Genomic DNA, 13,004 nt, shown 5'->3' on the forward strand with positions numbered 1-13,004 from the left:
TGTGCCACAGAAATAGGTGCACCTTACTAACAGCAGTTACCCATAATATAATGTATTATAAGGCATAAAAGAAGGAATATAATTAAAGGATAGATCTGGGCAGTTAACACTTCACCTGTCAAACAAACAGCAAAAGGAAGGTAATAGGCAATGAGAAAACAGAAGTATGCTAGGTCACATAAAAGCAACTTCTAACCTTGGCATTCAAGCATCTTCAAATTTGATTTTTATTATTGAACATAAAAAAGCAAAACAACTCATTGAAAGCATTCTTGTGTCTACAGCTTCAATTTAATTTCACAAAAAGAAGCTAAAATTGATTGAACTATGCTTTGAATGATATTAAAGAAAATGGAATCCCTGTATTGCATTCTTAATCACCTTTCTACAATGACAGAACTTTGTTTTTACTCATCCTGTAACATACTGTTAGTCGCCAGGCCACAACCTATGGGCTATTTTAGCCAGAAAGAACCCAAAGTGCATTCATGTTCGTGACTATGGCACTGTATACAACTAGTCAAAGCCGATGTTTTTCTAAAGGAGGCCAATACTAAATTGGCAGCTTCACATTCCACCAGTGCCACTGTGCTGACATCTCCATGTCACTCCTGTATAGACTGTCCTAGCCTGAAAAGTATGTCTTTTCAGTCATACCTGGTTTTATTTTATTATGAGGACCAGATGCTGGATAAAGGAAACCAAACCCAATGTCACTTTGGTGTCCACGCTAGTGCTTTTTTTTTAAATGGCGTTTTTTCTGAAAGTAACAATATTATATGTATACTTTTCTCCTCATAATTCCTTATATTCTGTCTCCCACTGTATTTACTTTTCAAAGTTGGAGCTTTATTTTTGTATACATTTGAGTTAATGTTTTATAAAGGGCAGATTATACAGATCTCCCTACTGCGTTACTGCAGAAGTGGAGTGCTGGCACTATAATTAAAATTCCAGCTAAATAAAGTCTGTAGGAGTTCTAGTTGTAACCAGGCAATTACTTGGTTTTCTAGCAAGCCACTACACATTTTCTGTTGCCAGTAGTTCTTTGCTGCACCAGAAAAGCTAAACTAAATCTCCATGCCAGAATGCATTGTACAAACACTCGGTGTTTCTTACCAGGACAGTGGGAGACAGTATAAAACATATTCTAATTATAGGACATAATATGAAAAAAAAAAACCCAGACAGCAATGGTGGTGCTTATTTTATACAATCTAATTTTCAGAATTTTGGCAAAAACTTCAAGATAGGACAACTCAGTCCATCCATAAACCCTGAGATCTAGCTGAAACGTCCACACCACTGTTGATGACACGGAATATGGAAGTGATTCACAGTTTGACCTTCAATAAACCAAACCTGAACTCCTGATTGTAGGATGGCCCCATGCGTTAATTAGAATGTCTTTTACTTCAGTCTAACATGCTTATAGTTCTGGTATTTGCTAGCAAGACTGCCATGAATCTGCCAGAGATGTACTAATGCTGGCTCTGACTTTAGTGCAAAATTTCTCTTTTGCCATCTGCTGCCTCATAGCTGCTCTGGTGTCACCTGCCTTGTTGTTGCCCGCTTTAAAGGCCCCTTAGTCCTGCCTCAAGTCCCGCTGCAGCTCACGCTGGTTTTTAAGAAAGAAAATGATCAAAGCCAGTATTGAAAGCAGAGTTCCTGCCTGAAGAGCAGCATCGAGGTTGCTATAGGCATGATCTTTTAGGCCTTCCTTGCGCTACTTGGTTTGTTTGTTTGCTTTTAAAGACGTTTCAGGTTTTTATTAAAAAATAATGGCTTTCAGTTGGGCTTTAAGCCAATTTTTTTTCTTTCAGCAGATCCTACCACTTAGAACTGACCTTTTCTTCAGGGATTTTTAAAAAAGGGTTACACAAACATTTTAGTCAATGTTTGCATCACATAACACAATATGCACTTACTCCAGCAACTGCAGCTGCACTCGCTTGCTTGCTCAATAAGCAGCAGTGGGTAAAAGGCATAGAAATATCCCAAGTCATTCCATGATGACGGGGGCTTTCAGAATCAATCCATAAGAATTACCTCCTCTTTCTCTTCTCTAGAGGAGTTGTTCAGGTGGATGAGCTGAACTGAGGCATAAGCCAAAATCAGAACGCTAGCCTGCAGCTAGCAAAAGGCTAATAATATAATAAATTTCAAAAAAGACTTCACAAATTTACTACCTATATTACTGACTACCAGAGAGAAAGAGAGATCGTATGCCATAAGAAAGCTATGTAAAAGGAAATGCGTATGTTAATGCAGATGTGATAGCCGACACAGATTGTCCTACCTAGGAAAGGCTGCTTTAAACAAGCAAAGGGAAAGAAAAACAGAGCTGAGCTGAAACATAGCCATAATCACATTATAAAAGTTATAATTTGATTTGGGTTAGCAGAGACAAATCTTTAAAAGTTAAATGATTGCGAATTACGTCTACAATTACTTTCAAGAACACTTGCATGCTTTAAGATATCATTAACTGAAATGTTTAAAGAAAGATTTAACCTCACATGCTTCCACTAATTCACGCTAAATGTCCACAGTGCACTTTGAAATGCGACGGAAAAGGTTAGCTATCCATGATTGTTTTGAATGGTACTACTTTAAGAGGCTCAAATTAAAAGATCTGTCAGAAGTATGGCCTGTGAAAATATAAAATTACGTGCTACAGAAGGGTAAGGGGGTCTCCGCACGAACCAGGTTACGCGTCTCCACCTGCTCCTGAGACACAGAGCAGCCTGCCGAAGCAGGGCCAGAAGATGTATGTCCCTACCCCTTATTTCCCCAATAACCCTTTTAAATCTCATTAACTATGAGACTCGTGTCAGACTGTCTGCTTGCCGAGTCTGTCCAACGCTAAGCTGTATATGTTTGCCTAAAGGACAAAAATCTTCGGCCTTACATGTTTATGTACCTGCAGGGAACAAGGCTGCCCCTTGGCTTCTGTCGTCAATCAGTTTGGGCATAATAGCTTAGTTAATCTGATTTTTGATTTGGAAGTGCCAACTGGAAATGAACAGAAAAGTCTTCTATTAAAGCACCTGGGGACATGAGTAACAGAGGGTTTTCACTGCACTGAGCAGCTGACACATCCTGCTAATGCCGAGCAGTTGGTCATTGATTTAGACTATTAGAGCAACAGCTGGCATGCTTCAACCAACCAAGGCCTCAATATATTTCAAAAAAGTATTATATCTGTAACACATGATGGTTCCTGGAAAGCCTCCAGGAACCAATCCAATCTCCAAGTAGTCTGCTACTCTTCCATCCTATATTCAGAACCACATGGTTAGCAGCATGCACTGTCCCTGTAAAGACAGCTCCTCTTTTTTTTTTTTTTTTTTAAACTATAGTTGCATGGCTTCTCTCAACAAAACAAACAAACTTTCTGGCTTTAGGTTTTGATTTTCTCAGCCTTGGAATGATTATAAAAACCTGTTAATCACCTAAAGTAGATTTCACTGTTATGTATGGCTGTTTCTCCACTACTTTACAAGAGCTGTCTTGAGGCAGGGGGATGTGTGACTACACCCCTTTGAGATTTTGACTTAAACCTGAAGCTGTTTTTCAATGACTAATTATTTTTTTCACATTGTTCAGTCTAATAAGCTACCTTATTTTGGAAAAAAAATATATAAGTTAAACGTGTACACAAATTCATTTCCCTTACATCCTGTTAATAAACTAACATACACAGCTTGGAAGGTTAACTTGTCTACCTGGCACTCACTAACCATTTTTCCCATTTTGTTTTGCACTTTAATCATGTGTGAAAACAGTTTAACATATGATGTGATATTCTATCTATTCAGAGATGCATCTGAGATATTTTATATTATTTACAGTCACAATACCTGTTAGCAATACATATGCAAATAACACTTCCCCTCTACGTGTTTAAACATGGTCTTAATCATGCATCCAGTGATCAAAATTCAAGCTCTGGATCCAAGTTTTAAGCTCGAGTGTGTGCACACTAAGATATATTTTGGAGTTTAAAAATCATTCAGCTATCCAGGTAGCTAGGCTGACAGACATATTTCTGCACAACCTGATACGGCATGCTCAGCACAGGAACCAAGGCAGATTTTTCAATGTCTTCTAAATAAGTAAATTCTTCAACATATTGAGTAATATACAGGAAGGAAAATAATTTTAAGATAGGTTCTTCTAAAATTCAGAATGTGTTAAAGATACGTTTATTTTGAATAACTACAGCTACATTTCAGTGAGGATGCACTACAGATACATGCACGTCAATTAATTGAAAACTCCATAATTATCCAGCTATTGTATTCAAGTCTAGACAGCTTTCTATGCATTCAACTAAGTCAAAGTCTTACCTCACTTGAGCACACCCCTTTTGCAAGCTACAGCTATCACCTTTAGTTCTAATTACTTCAAACCTGCTCTATTCAGCAGGAAGAATCAACATGGATGCATAAGCCTTGCGCTAAACTCTGTAGCGTGTTTGGTGCGTTCCAGTGTATTAAATTACACTGCCTCATTAGCTCTATATAACCTGCCAGAAAGGTGGAGTTGCAGAAGATGAATTAAGTGCCTGATAACTGCGTGCATCATTCAGAGTAAATAGTCAAGTGTAACAGCAGTAATATCAACAGCATGAAACATTCACAGTAAGAGGCCAACTGTACAATCAAGTGGCATGGTAATCAGTGGGCAGAGCAGGTTTGATAAGTCACAAATCACGCATGGTCCTCATCTGTTTATCTGAGAATCGGTAGGAAGTGCTTTGACGAGGAGTGTGATCAGCACTATGATGTAGGTACAAGCACGATGCTGTAATAGCAGGAAGGGTCTTCACCAGTCTTTACTTCTACAGGCATTATACAGTTCAAGCAAATGCAATCTTGCTGAAAGCTACAGCTTTGCTGAACAACAAAGCTACCTTCAAGCATTAGTGATAAGCAGACTAATACGTTTCCCATCATATAAGTAAACAAAGATTTTCAATATGGTTGACTAGAAAAGTCTTTGTTAAAATGCGCAAAATGAAAAAGTACCAAAATATGAACAGACAAAGCCCTGATCCTGAAGCAGTCCAAGCTCCAAAACATGCCATCTATCACATAAGAGACAGAAGAGGTCAGTCATTAATTAACATCCAAATTAAAGCTTTTCAAGTAAGGGTCAAAACTGCCTTTGTTTTGACATTTAAATCACTGGCAATGTATTCCCCAGTTCAGTATGCGCAACACACCACCCGATGCCTTTACATTAATTACCTCAATTTCTCAAGTGTACTATTTGATTTATTGTCAATTAAAAACACCCAAAAAGCCAAGACTCATGTATGTTAAGTATAAACATGATTAATGTAACACAATTACATTTCCACATTTGATGGGCCTGATTAGGAACTTTATCAGTCTGGCATGACAGAGCATCATCGCTACCAGTGACCTGTCAGCCTAGGCAAAGACAAGCTCGCGGAAGGGGAAGTATTCGATGGCCACAAATGCTTCAAAAAGGCATAAACCCATAATTAAGTGTTGCCATTTATCACCTTAACAGCATAATGTTGCCTATGTGATCTTGTCTATCCTAGGTATAAGCTAAAAACAGTACAAGAAAAAAAAAATCTAGTAATGGCATTGCCTGTTATAGGAATAATTATCAGGACAGGGTTTCCAGTACTTCCAGCCAGATTAGAGCTCTGTGACTCCTCCCCCGCCATATCAAGAGACCACCTTGCTTTAATAAAATTGCACCAAGGAAAAGGGATGGGGCAGACCACAAGCAGTAGAGACATGTCCCTTGCGCAGGGTCACAATCGAGACCTTACACTTGATCTCTGCTTTTCGAGCCTCTGGCGTTTTAGAAACTGCCACAAAATAGCAAGCTGGAAACATGACGTCTGGATTACCTACAACTAATTGGCTGAACACACAGCATTAGCTGTGCAGAGTTTGAAACCAAGCTGGAACGCAAAGTCCTGCTTCGTAGGAGATGGAGAGGTACTCGTGACAGTGGACAACGGCATTACTCTGCAGATTAGCAGCATGTCAGCATTATAAAAACCACCTGTTGCAATTAAATATAAATAAAGCCACTTCAGCATTGCATTAGCTATTTTCTCCAATATTAAGTAATATATTTTTGCGGAAAAAACCTTTAGTACCATGAAAACGAGAAATTGGTCAAGCAAAATTATTTTTAAAAAAATTATAGTTCTAACACTACCCTTCAAATTTTCTTTTATGAATTAGTTACTTTTGTCAAAGTTCTGCCCAGCTGGAGTTGGCAGAGGGGTGTCTGTTTTAATCTCCATTATGCTAGGGACTCTGCAATACAATTATTCCCCTAAATTTGGGCTGCAAAAAACAGTTAGAAGCAATGTTTTAAGAGAAGCCATGAAAAGGTGTTTTTCTGATTGCAAAAATAGCAGCGAAACGGAGAGGCAGGAATAGAAAGTGCAAAGGATAAGATGGGAAAGAAGCTGGGGCCTAATCAAAAGAGAATCCACAGGAAAACGCACTGAATACAAAACTAGGAAAATGAAACGGTCTGAGAAGGGCTGGAAGTTGCTGTTAAGCAACATGCAATGATAAATCAATAAAAAGCACTTCCATCTGAACATGAGATAAAAAACTAAGAAACAACAAGAGGGTCTCAGTGAAACTCATGGGAAGAAAGGTATGCGTTTCTGAGATAATTCAGGACAACTCCTTGGGCTCGCAAGTCCTATTCCAGGCCACCTAGTACTAGGTCCAATTTCTGCAGACAACTGTCTTGGCAGACTTTATTCCAGAAAAGCTTTCCTAGTTTTTCTCCTAGAGCTGGCATAACACATTTCTTCTGTAGAAGAAAAGTTTTATATAGATATATAGCCATGCATTCACATCTGATCTAGATCAAATGTGTCTTGTCAGATAACGGAAAAGAAAACAGACATAATATTGATGAACATGGAGGCATGACATAAGAAAATGCTTACTGAGAAGAATAGAGCAAAATATTAAGCCATTCCCCTTTCCTCCCCTCTTAAACTGAGAAATGGAAATCCTTTCTGGAAATAATTCTGATTTATATTTCAAGCAATTGTTTTATAAACAAAGTTCGTGGGTTTTTTTGTTTTAAAATGAAAATTAAGATTCAGTACTTATTTTTCCATTTACAGTTGGTTTCATTTTCATATAAAGTAACTCAAATCAGGCATTTAATATAATTTTTTTTTTCAATTTCTAATTCATTGAAATGCTTCGATATTTTTCTCAAACATTTCAAAAAAGTCTTTATTTTTGATTTCAGAGTTGTCAGAAACAAACAAAAGCAACCCCACAAATCCATCCAGAACAAGTTACCCACACTAGTCTAAAGTGGAGTCTTCTGCAGTTTATCCACCGTGTTTCTAAAATTTTCAGTGATTCTTATTCTTTCCCTTCATTTTTTTCCCCAATATACTTTTTCCCCTCAATTTATTAGCTACTGTAAAAGTCTAGAGTGAATTCATTTCTATCATCTCCATTGTGATCGTAGGTCTTCTTTCCCAGCTGTATTTATTTCATTACTACAAGTTACTCTCCCCCTACTCCACATTTTATATTTAGCTCATCTTGCGTATATTCTTATGCAAATACATATTATTCTCCTTTTCTTCTACAAGGCCTCTCAGTATTTTAACAGCTGCAGTGGTTTTCCTGTATTCCGTAATTTGGTTCCTTTTTCCTTCAGGTCAAAATTGTTTAAATATGTGAAATAACTTTGTCTCGCACCCCAGTGAAAAATCTAGAGAAGAGAATTCTGTACCCTCAATCTGAGCTCCTCTCCTTCTTCCCACCAGTGATCGTAAAGCATAATTAACATAGCCACATTTAAAAGTCATAAATACATACAAAAGAACTATAACCTGTATTTAATTACCAGGGAGACTGGCAATGAAACGTACAGTAGGTCCTTGTTTAAACTGAAAGATAAAAAACTGTCTTCCAGCACTTTGGAAAAGAATTAAGAAGCTCCTTGGCTTATTGAGGACCACAAAAACAATCACCATTACAGACCCGCTTTGCATATTAGCTCTATTAATTTACAGAGCCATGGTAAGCCTCACATTCCAATACAACCGCTAAATTACACTGCTCTGGGGTAATGGGTATAAAAAGATGCAACGGCATGCAAAGTGTATTCAAACAGACAATTAAAAATATCAATTTTGTTGACAGCTAGAATGAAGAAACTATGCAGAGGTTTAATACTGCCGCGTGAAGGACGTACTATTTACAAGTGATTGAATTAACTCGAACCATGCAATGACAGTTTGCCTTTGTTGAACATTACATATTAGGCCAATTTAGTGTCCGCTTATTAAAATAATTTAATTCCCAAGACTGTTTTAAGATGTTTCCAAATCTCCCCCTCCTCTTCTCACCTCCTCATTATTAACAATAGCATCTTAATTATTGTGTGAGCTTCACACTAGTGCAATTTGCTGGGCTGCCTCACAGCAGCCTGCTCAACTTTGGCTTAACCAGCTTGTCCTTTACACTGTTCAGTAGGGCAAGCACAAATCAGCAGATCTGGCCAGGGCCAGACACATCACAGCATCGATGTTTTTGGAGGAAGCCAAAGACAAGACAAAAGGTTGTTTTTGAATAAATTTGTGAATATTGCTTTTCTTTCAACAGGTTTCCAATACTGCATGCTTAAATTAAATCTATTACACTTCCTGTGCTCTATGAATTCCTACTTTTAACAATATGTATTTAAATTCATGCATGAATTTGAATTCATTCAAGTTGTGCTCATCAACTCTCTAAGAAAAACTTCAGAAAAACTAAAATTGCCTAAAGAAATTGGAAGTGAGTTCAGTCTTCCAAGCTGGATAATGAACTTGCATCCTAGTGGGTAGCACTGTTACTTAAAAATCTAAGTTTCCTCTGAAGATAAAATTTCTAAATGCTTAGATGAAAAAAATGTAATCCTAAAAGTTCATTTTAGCACCTCTTAAAGTCTAACTGAAATAAATCTAAAATAGTCATCGCAATAAATAATTATGATATTTCACTCTGAAATTTAATGCTATTTTAAAACTAGTGTGCATATATATTAGACCTTCATCCAAACATAACAGAGCAACTATGTCAACACAGAATAATAATACCTTAAAGAGGTAATCAAAATGGAAAATATATGTCTAATGAATTACAGTCTTTTGTATTTCCTAGCCTCACCAGACCATTACTCTACACTGCATTATCAAATTTAACCACTTGACTAGATACCAGCACTAGCATCTCATGTCACATATCTAGCATTGTTCCCAGGTCAACAGCAATCAACCAAGTCTAAACAAAAGAACTATTAGTAATATGAATCATACAAAAAAAACTGTTGGGTTTGCAGATTAAGAGAATAGCATCATTAAACTACCTTTTAAAAAAATTCTTTAAAATTATTGACTATTGGACAAGGTACTACATTGTGTTGGCAGTCCTAAAATCCCAGACCCACATAATTGAAAAAGCAATTTGTGACACTTGCTCACTAATGTATTTGAGTGAACTCACACCAGGATTGAAGACAGTCAAGTCTCCAGAACTCCACCTTTTAGTTCAATGCTTTGGGTATACGGTTTGGATTTTGTTAGGTGACACCTAGCCATCAGAAAAAACTACTGGAGTACTCTACCTCTACAACCCCGGTAGTAAAGTTGATTTTTTTTTTTTTTTTTTTTAAAAACACTGATGATCACAAACTTGATCCAAGCTCCTATAAATTTTAGGAGAGACTTGGACCTGCAAAGACTTAGTGCCAAGCTCCTACAATATATTTAAACTTGAGTTACAGAAACAAAGTAACAGAAAAATGTTGATACTTAAGCATTGATTTCCAAGAGAATAAGAAAAAATTAAAATTTCAGATAAAAGCTACTTTAAAAGAGTGGATGATTCTGAGTTTTCACAATATTCATATTGTCCTGAATATTTATACATATTTTTACGTATTTTGCCACCTCTAATACATGGAACAGATCAGTCTGTATAAATATAGGTTTACGGCAGGGGAACCCAGACAGAATCATGACCATATTCAGCATTCTGTGTACTTAAAAAGAGAGAGAGCAGCTTTCTGATGAATGGTGGGAGTGCTATGAACACATGAGCAATAGTTCATTCTGTTTTTGCAGAATAATATATCAAAAACAACATACAGTTCAGAACTGGCTGGTCCTCTGTGAATTCAGAAGGCTGTTCAATATAAAAAACCTTTTGCTGGAATCCAGGGACGCATTCTAAATCTTCTGCAAATGCAAGCAGCAGAACCTGAGGAAATAAAGAAAACGGACTTTTAACATTCACTCATTCAATCACGGGGGCTTCTGGGAACGACACTGGGGTTAGGCTCAGTGCTCATAAACAAAACATCGTGCTTCATGTTCACAAAAGAACATATCTGTCATATCAACAGTTCCCCTTCAAATCTTGCTAACCGTAATTTTTATGTTAGGGGTTTCACTTTTTATACACGTGGGCAAATAGGGAGGTTAACGAAGAGCAACTCAGAGGGTTAAGTACTCAGTCAACACGATCAATAGCAGATATGCATAGCCTTAACAAAAACAGGCTGTAACACTGCTCCTAAACACAGGTGAATCCGGCTAAGCTTAAATACACACTTAAATTAAGCTTAGTCTCAGAAAGTCCGTCACCAAGTTACAGAGGGAATTCTTTACTCAAAGATGAGGTTTCGTATCGCAGAAGTTTCCTTCTCCATAGAATCTATTTACTAACAGATGGACCCCGATTTTTTCCCTGAGCCACAGCATGTCCATTTTCCTGGTGTTCAGATGTAGCAGATAGACACCTTTCTCTTCCTTCCTGACTTGCATAAAGCTTGCCCCTTTGATTAAGCAAGCAAGATGCAATCCACTTGACTATTCCACTTCTATACACGCATGTAATTGCTACTTTTCTTATGAAGACTCAAAAATACTGCCCAATCCCTCAGTCAAAGTATTCACACGTTGTATATATATATTTATATATACACACACATACAGACAGACTTTACTGGAGACTCAGAGCTTTGTATGGGTTGAGGACTGGACAATATCTTTCAGCACAAGACACTTGCACAGACATATACTCAAAGTCTGCCTTCAAAATTGTGCATAAACCTTGAGTGCCGATTATAAAAGAGAGCCTAGCATGCATCAATGACCACGTGCATGCAATGAGATGGACGTGCATTTTGCATACACGTTTTCTGAGTACTCTTTAAAGTACACGTCATCCTGACTCATGGGGTTACTGAATGAATATGCACAAAAACGCAGTCGCAGCAGAACAAAATGCCTTCCCCATCCTGAGATTCAACCAACAACTGAAAGAAAGTTATGTAACCAGCCCATACCAGAAAAAAGAGCCGAAACAAGATTTGCTGAGTTATTCTGTCAAGCTGAAATTTAACTACAAACATAACTCTTCCCCCTAAAAGATTAGTACAGCAAATAAGAGGCAAATCATGTTCCAATCTCCCAGTTCCTGGCACCTAAAAGTTGAAACTCTTGTCTTATGGAGCCGTAAATAAGAAGCCTGCTTTGGACAAGGGTTGCGTCACTACTCCGACAAGGAGATCTGTCTGCTTTATCAGATTTCTGACAGTGTAAGTTGACTTTGAAATCTGGGCAATCTAAATAGGTCACGAGTTAACTTGTGAAAGTCTGGGCGCAGAAGCCTTACATAATAAGGATGTAGCAAATAAAAAGTGGCCTTTTACTCCCTGCAAAATAATCACAGGACACTGGCTTGGCCTTGCCATCAAAAGGAACGTTTTATTCTGATTGTGCAATTCCAAATACATTCTTCTTTTCAAGATGTTAGACAAGATGTCAAATCTGTCACCACACTAAAAGAGTTTTTAATTAATTATCTTTTAGAAGCACAATCCTTCTTGAGATTTATTTTTCCTCAGAGAGGTTTCTTCTACTGAACTAGATGTCTATCTTGTTAAAACAATTTCTGTTGAGGTTCTTCACTTGGTGGGAGGGGTGGGAAATCTTGAAAAGTAATCTTGGAGAGGGGAAAAAAAGCCAGAGATTTGTGTTGAAGGTAAAGACTGTTGTTCAAAGTAAAATACATTCTGAATTTGAGCACTGTATAGACTTCCTATTTTTAGATATAATAAAAGGGTTAGCTGCCTAAATAAATAATTCAGCTAAATACACTGAAAATAATGCTTAAAGTGTCATATTTGTAGAATTCAGAATATATATATTTTACCTGGTTCTGTGAAATATTTATACTGAGCAACCAGTAGAAGATCATTCATCCACCACTTAATAAGGAAAAAAAAATGCATTCTTGAAATAACATGACAATTATGAAGCAAACATCATTTGTTCACATAAAGCTGAAGGGCTGGAAGTCTGCAGAAAGCAAACCAAGCAATGCTAAAGACCCCTCTTCCCTCACAAGCGGAATCAAAATCTCTCGTCACCTTCCGCTTTTCAGCGGCATAGAGACTGAAGAATCATTTTTAACATCCTGACAATTTGTCTTGCTGAATTCATTACTGGTCGCTCTAAGGACACGTCACTAGTTCAGACAGTCCCCGTACAAGTTCAGTCAATGCACTAGAACTACGCTCTCAGTGAAATATTAAGCCAATGAAACACTTCTGTTTTGTTTTGTTTTTAAGTTAATAAAACAGCACCCACATGCTAGTGACCTTGACTGGCCTCAACATTTCCACTGTAAATGGCTCACGCAGAACGTGAATGAGAAAGCAGAACAGGATTGCAGTTTTGTACCATAGCTCAGGGAAAATTAAAAAAGCCCTAATGTTAATTATCTTATCTCAAAACCAGGGCTCCTCTACCACTCTGCTGTTGACAGAAAGTTGGTCTCCACAATGACCTTCCGCAAAATTACAAAAATTGTGTCCTTTCCAACTCCTCCACATTCGGTGCACAAAGCAACTCCATTTAGACTGGCTACATCCTCGCTCTGAAAATTATTTGCCCGTCCCACTTT

The 13,004-nt window shown here is 37.5% G+C and overlaps 1 protein-coding gene across 2 annotated transcripts in view; it reads right to left on the minus strand.

Moving 5' to 3' along the window:
- CDH13 (cadherin 13) overlaps positions 1 to 13,004 on the minus strand; it is a 505,047-nt gene that overhangs the window by 399,800 nt on the left and 92,243 nt on the right. For both annotated transcript variants that reach the window (XM_009682913.2, XM_068956075.1), the window contains exon 2: positions 10,181 to 10,292. In XM_009682913.2, the coding sequence (XP_009681208.1) occupies positions 10,181 to 10,292 (112 nt within the window). The remainder of the gene's footprint in view (positions 1 to 10,180; positions 10,293 to 13,004) is intronic.

This window comes from Struthio camelus, chromosome 10 (genome assembly GCF_040807025.1).
Source record: "Struthio camelus isolate bStrCam1 chromosome 10, bStrCam1.hap1, whole genome shotgun sequence".
Classification (NCBI taxonomy): Eukaryota; Metazoa; Chordata; class Aves; order Struthioniformes; family Struthionidae; genus Struthio; species Struthio camelus.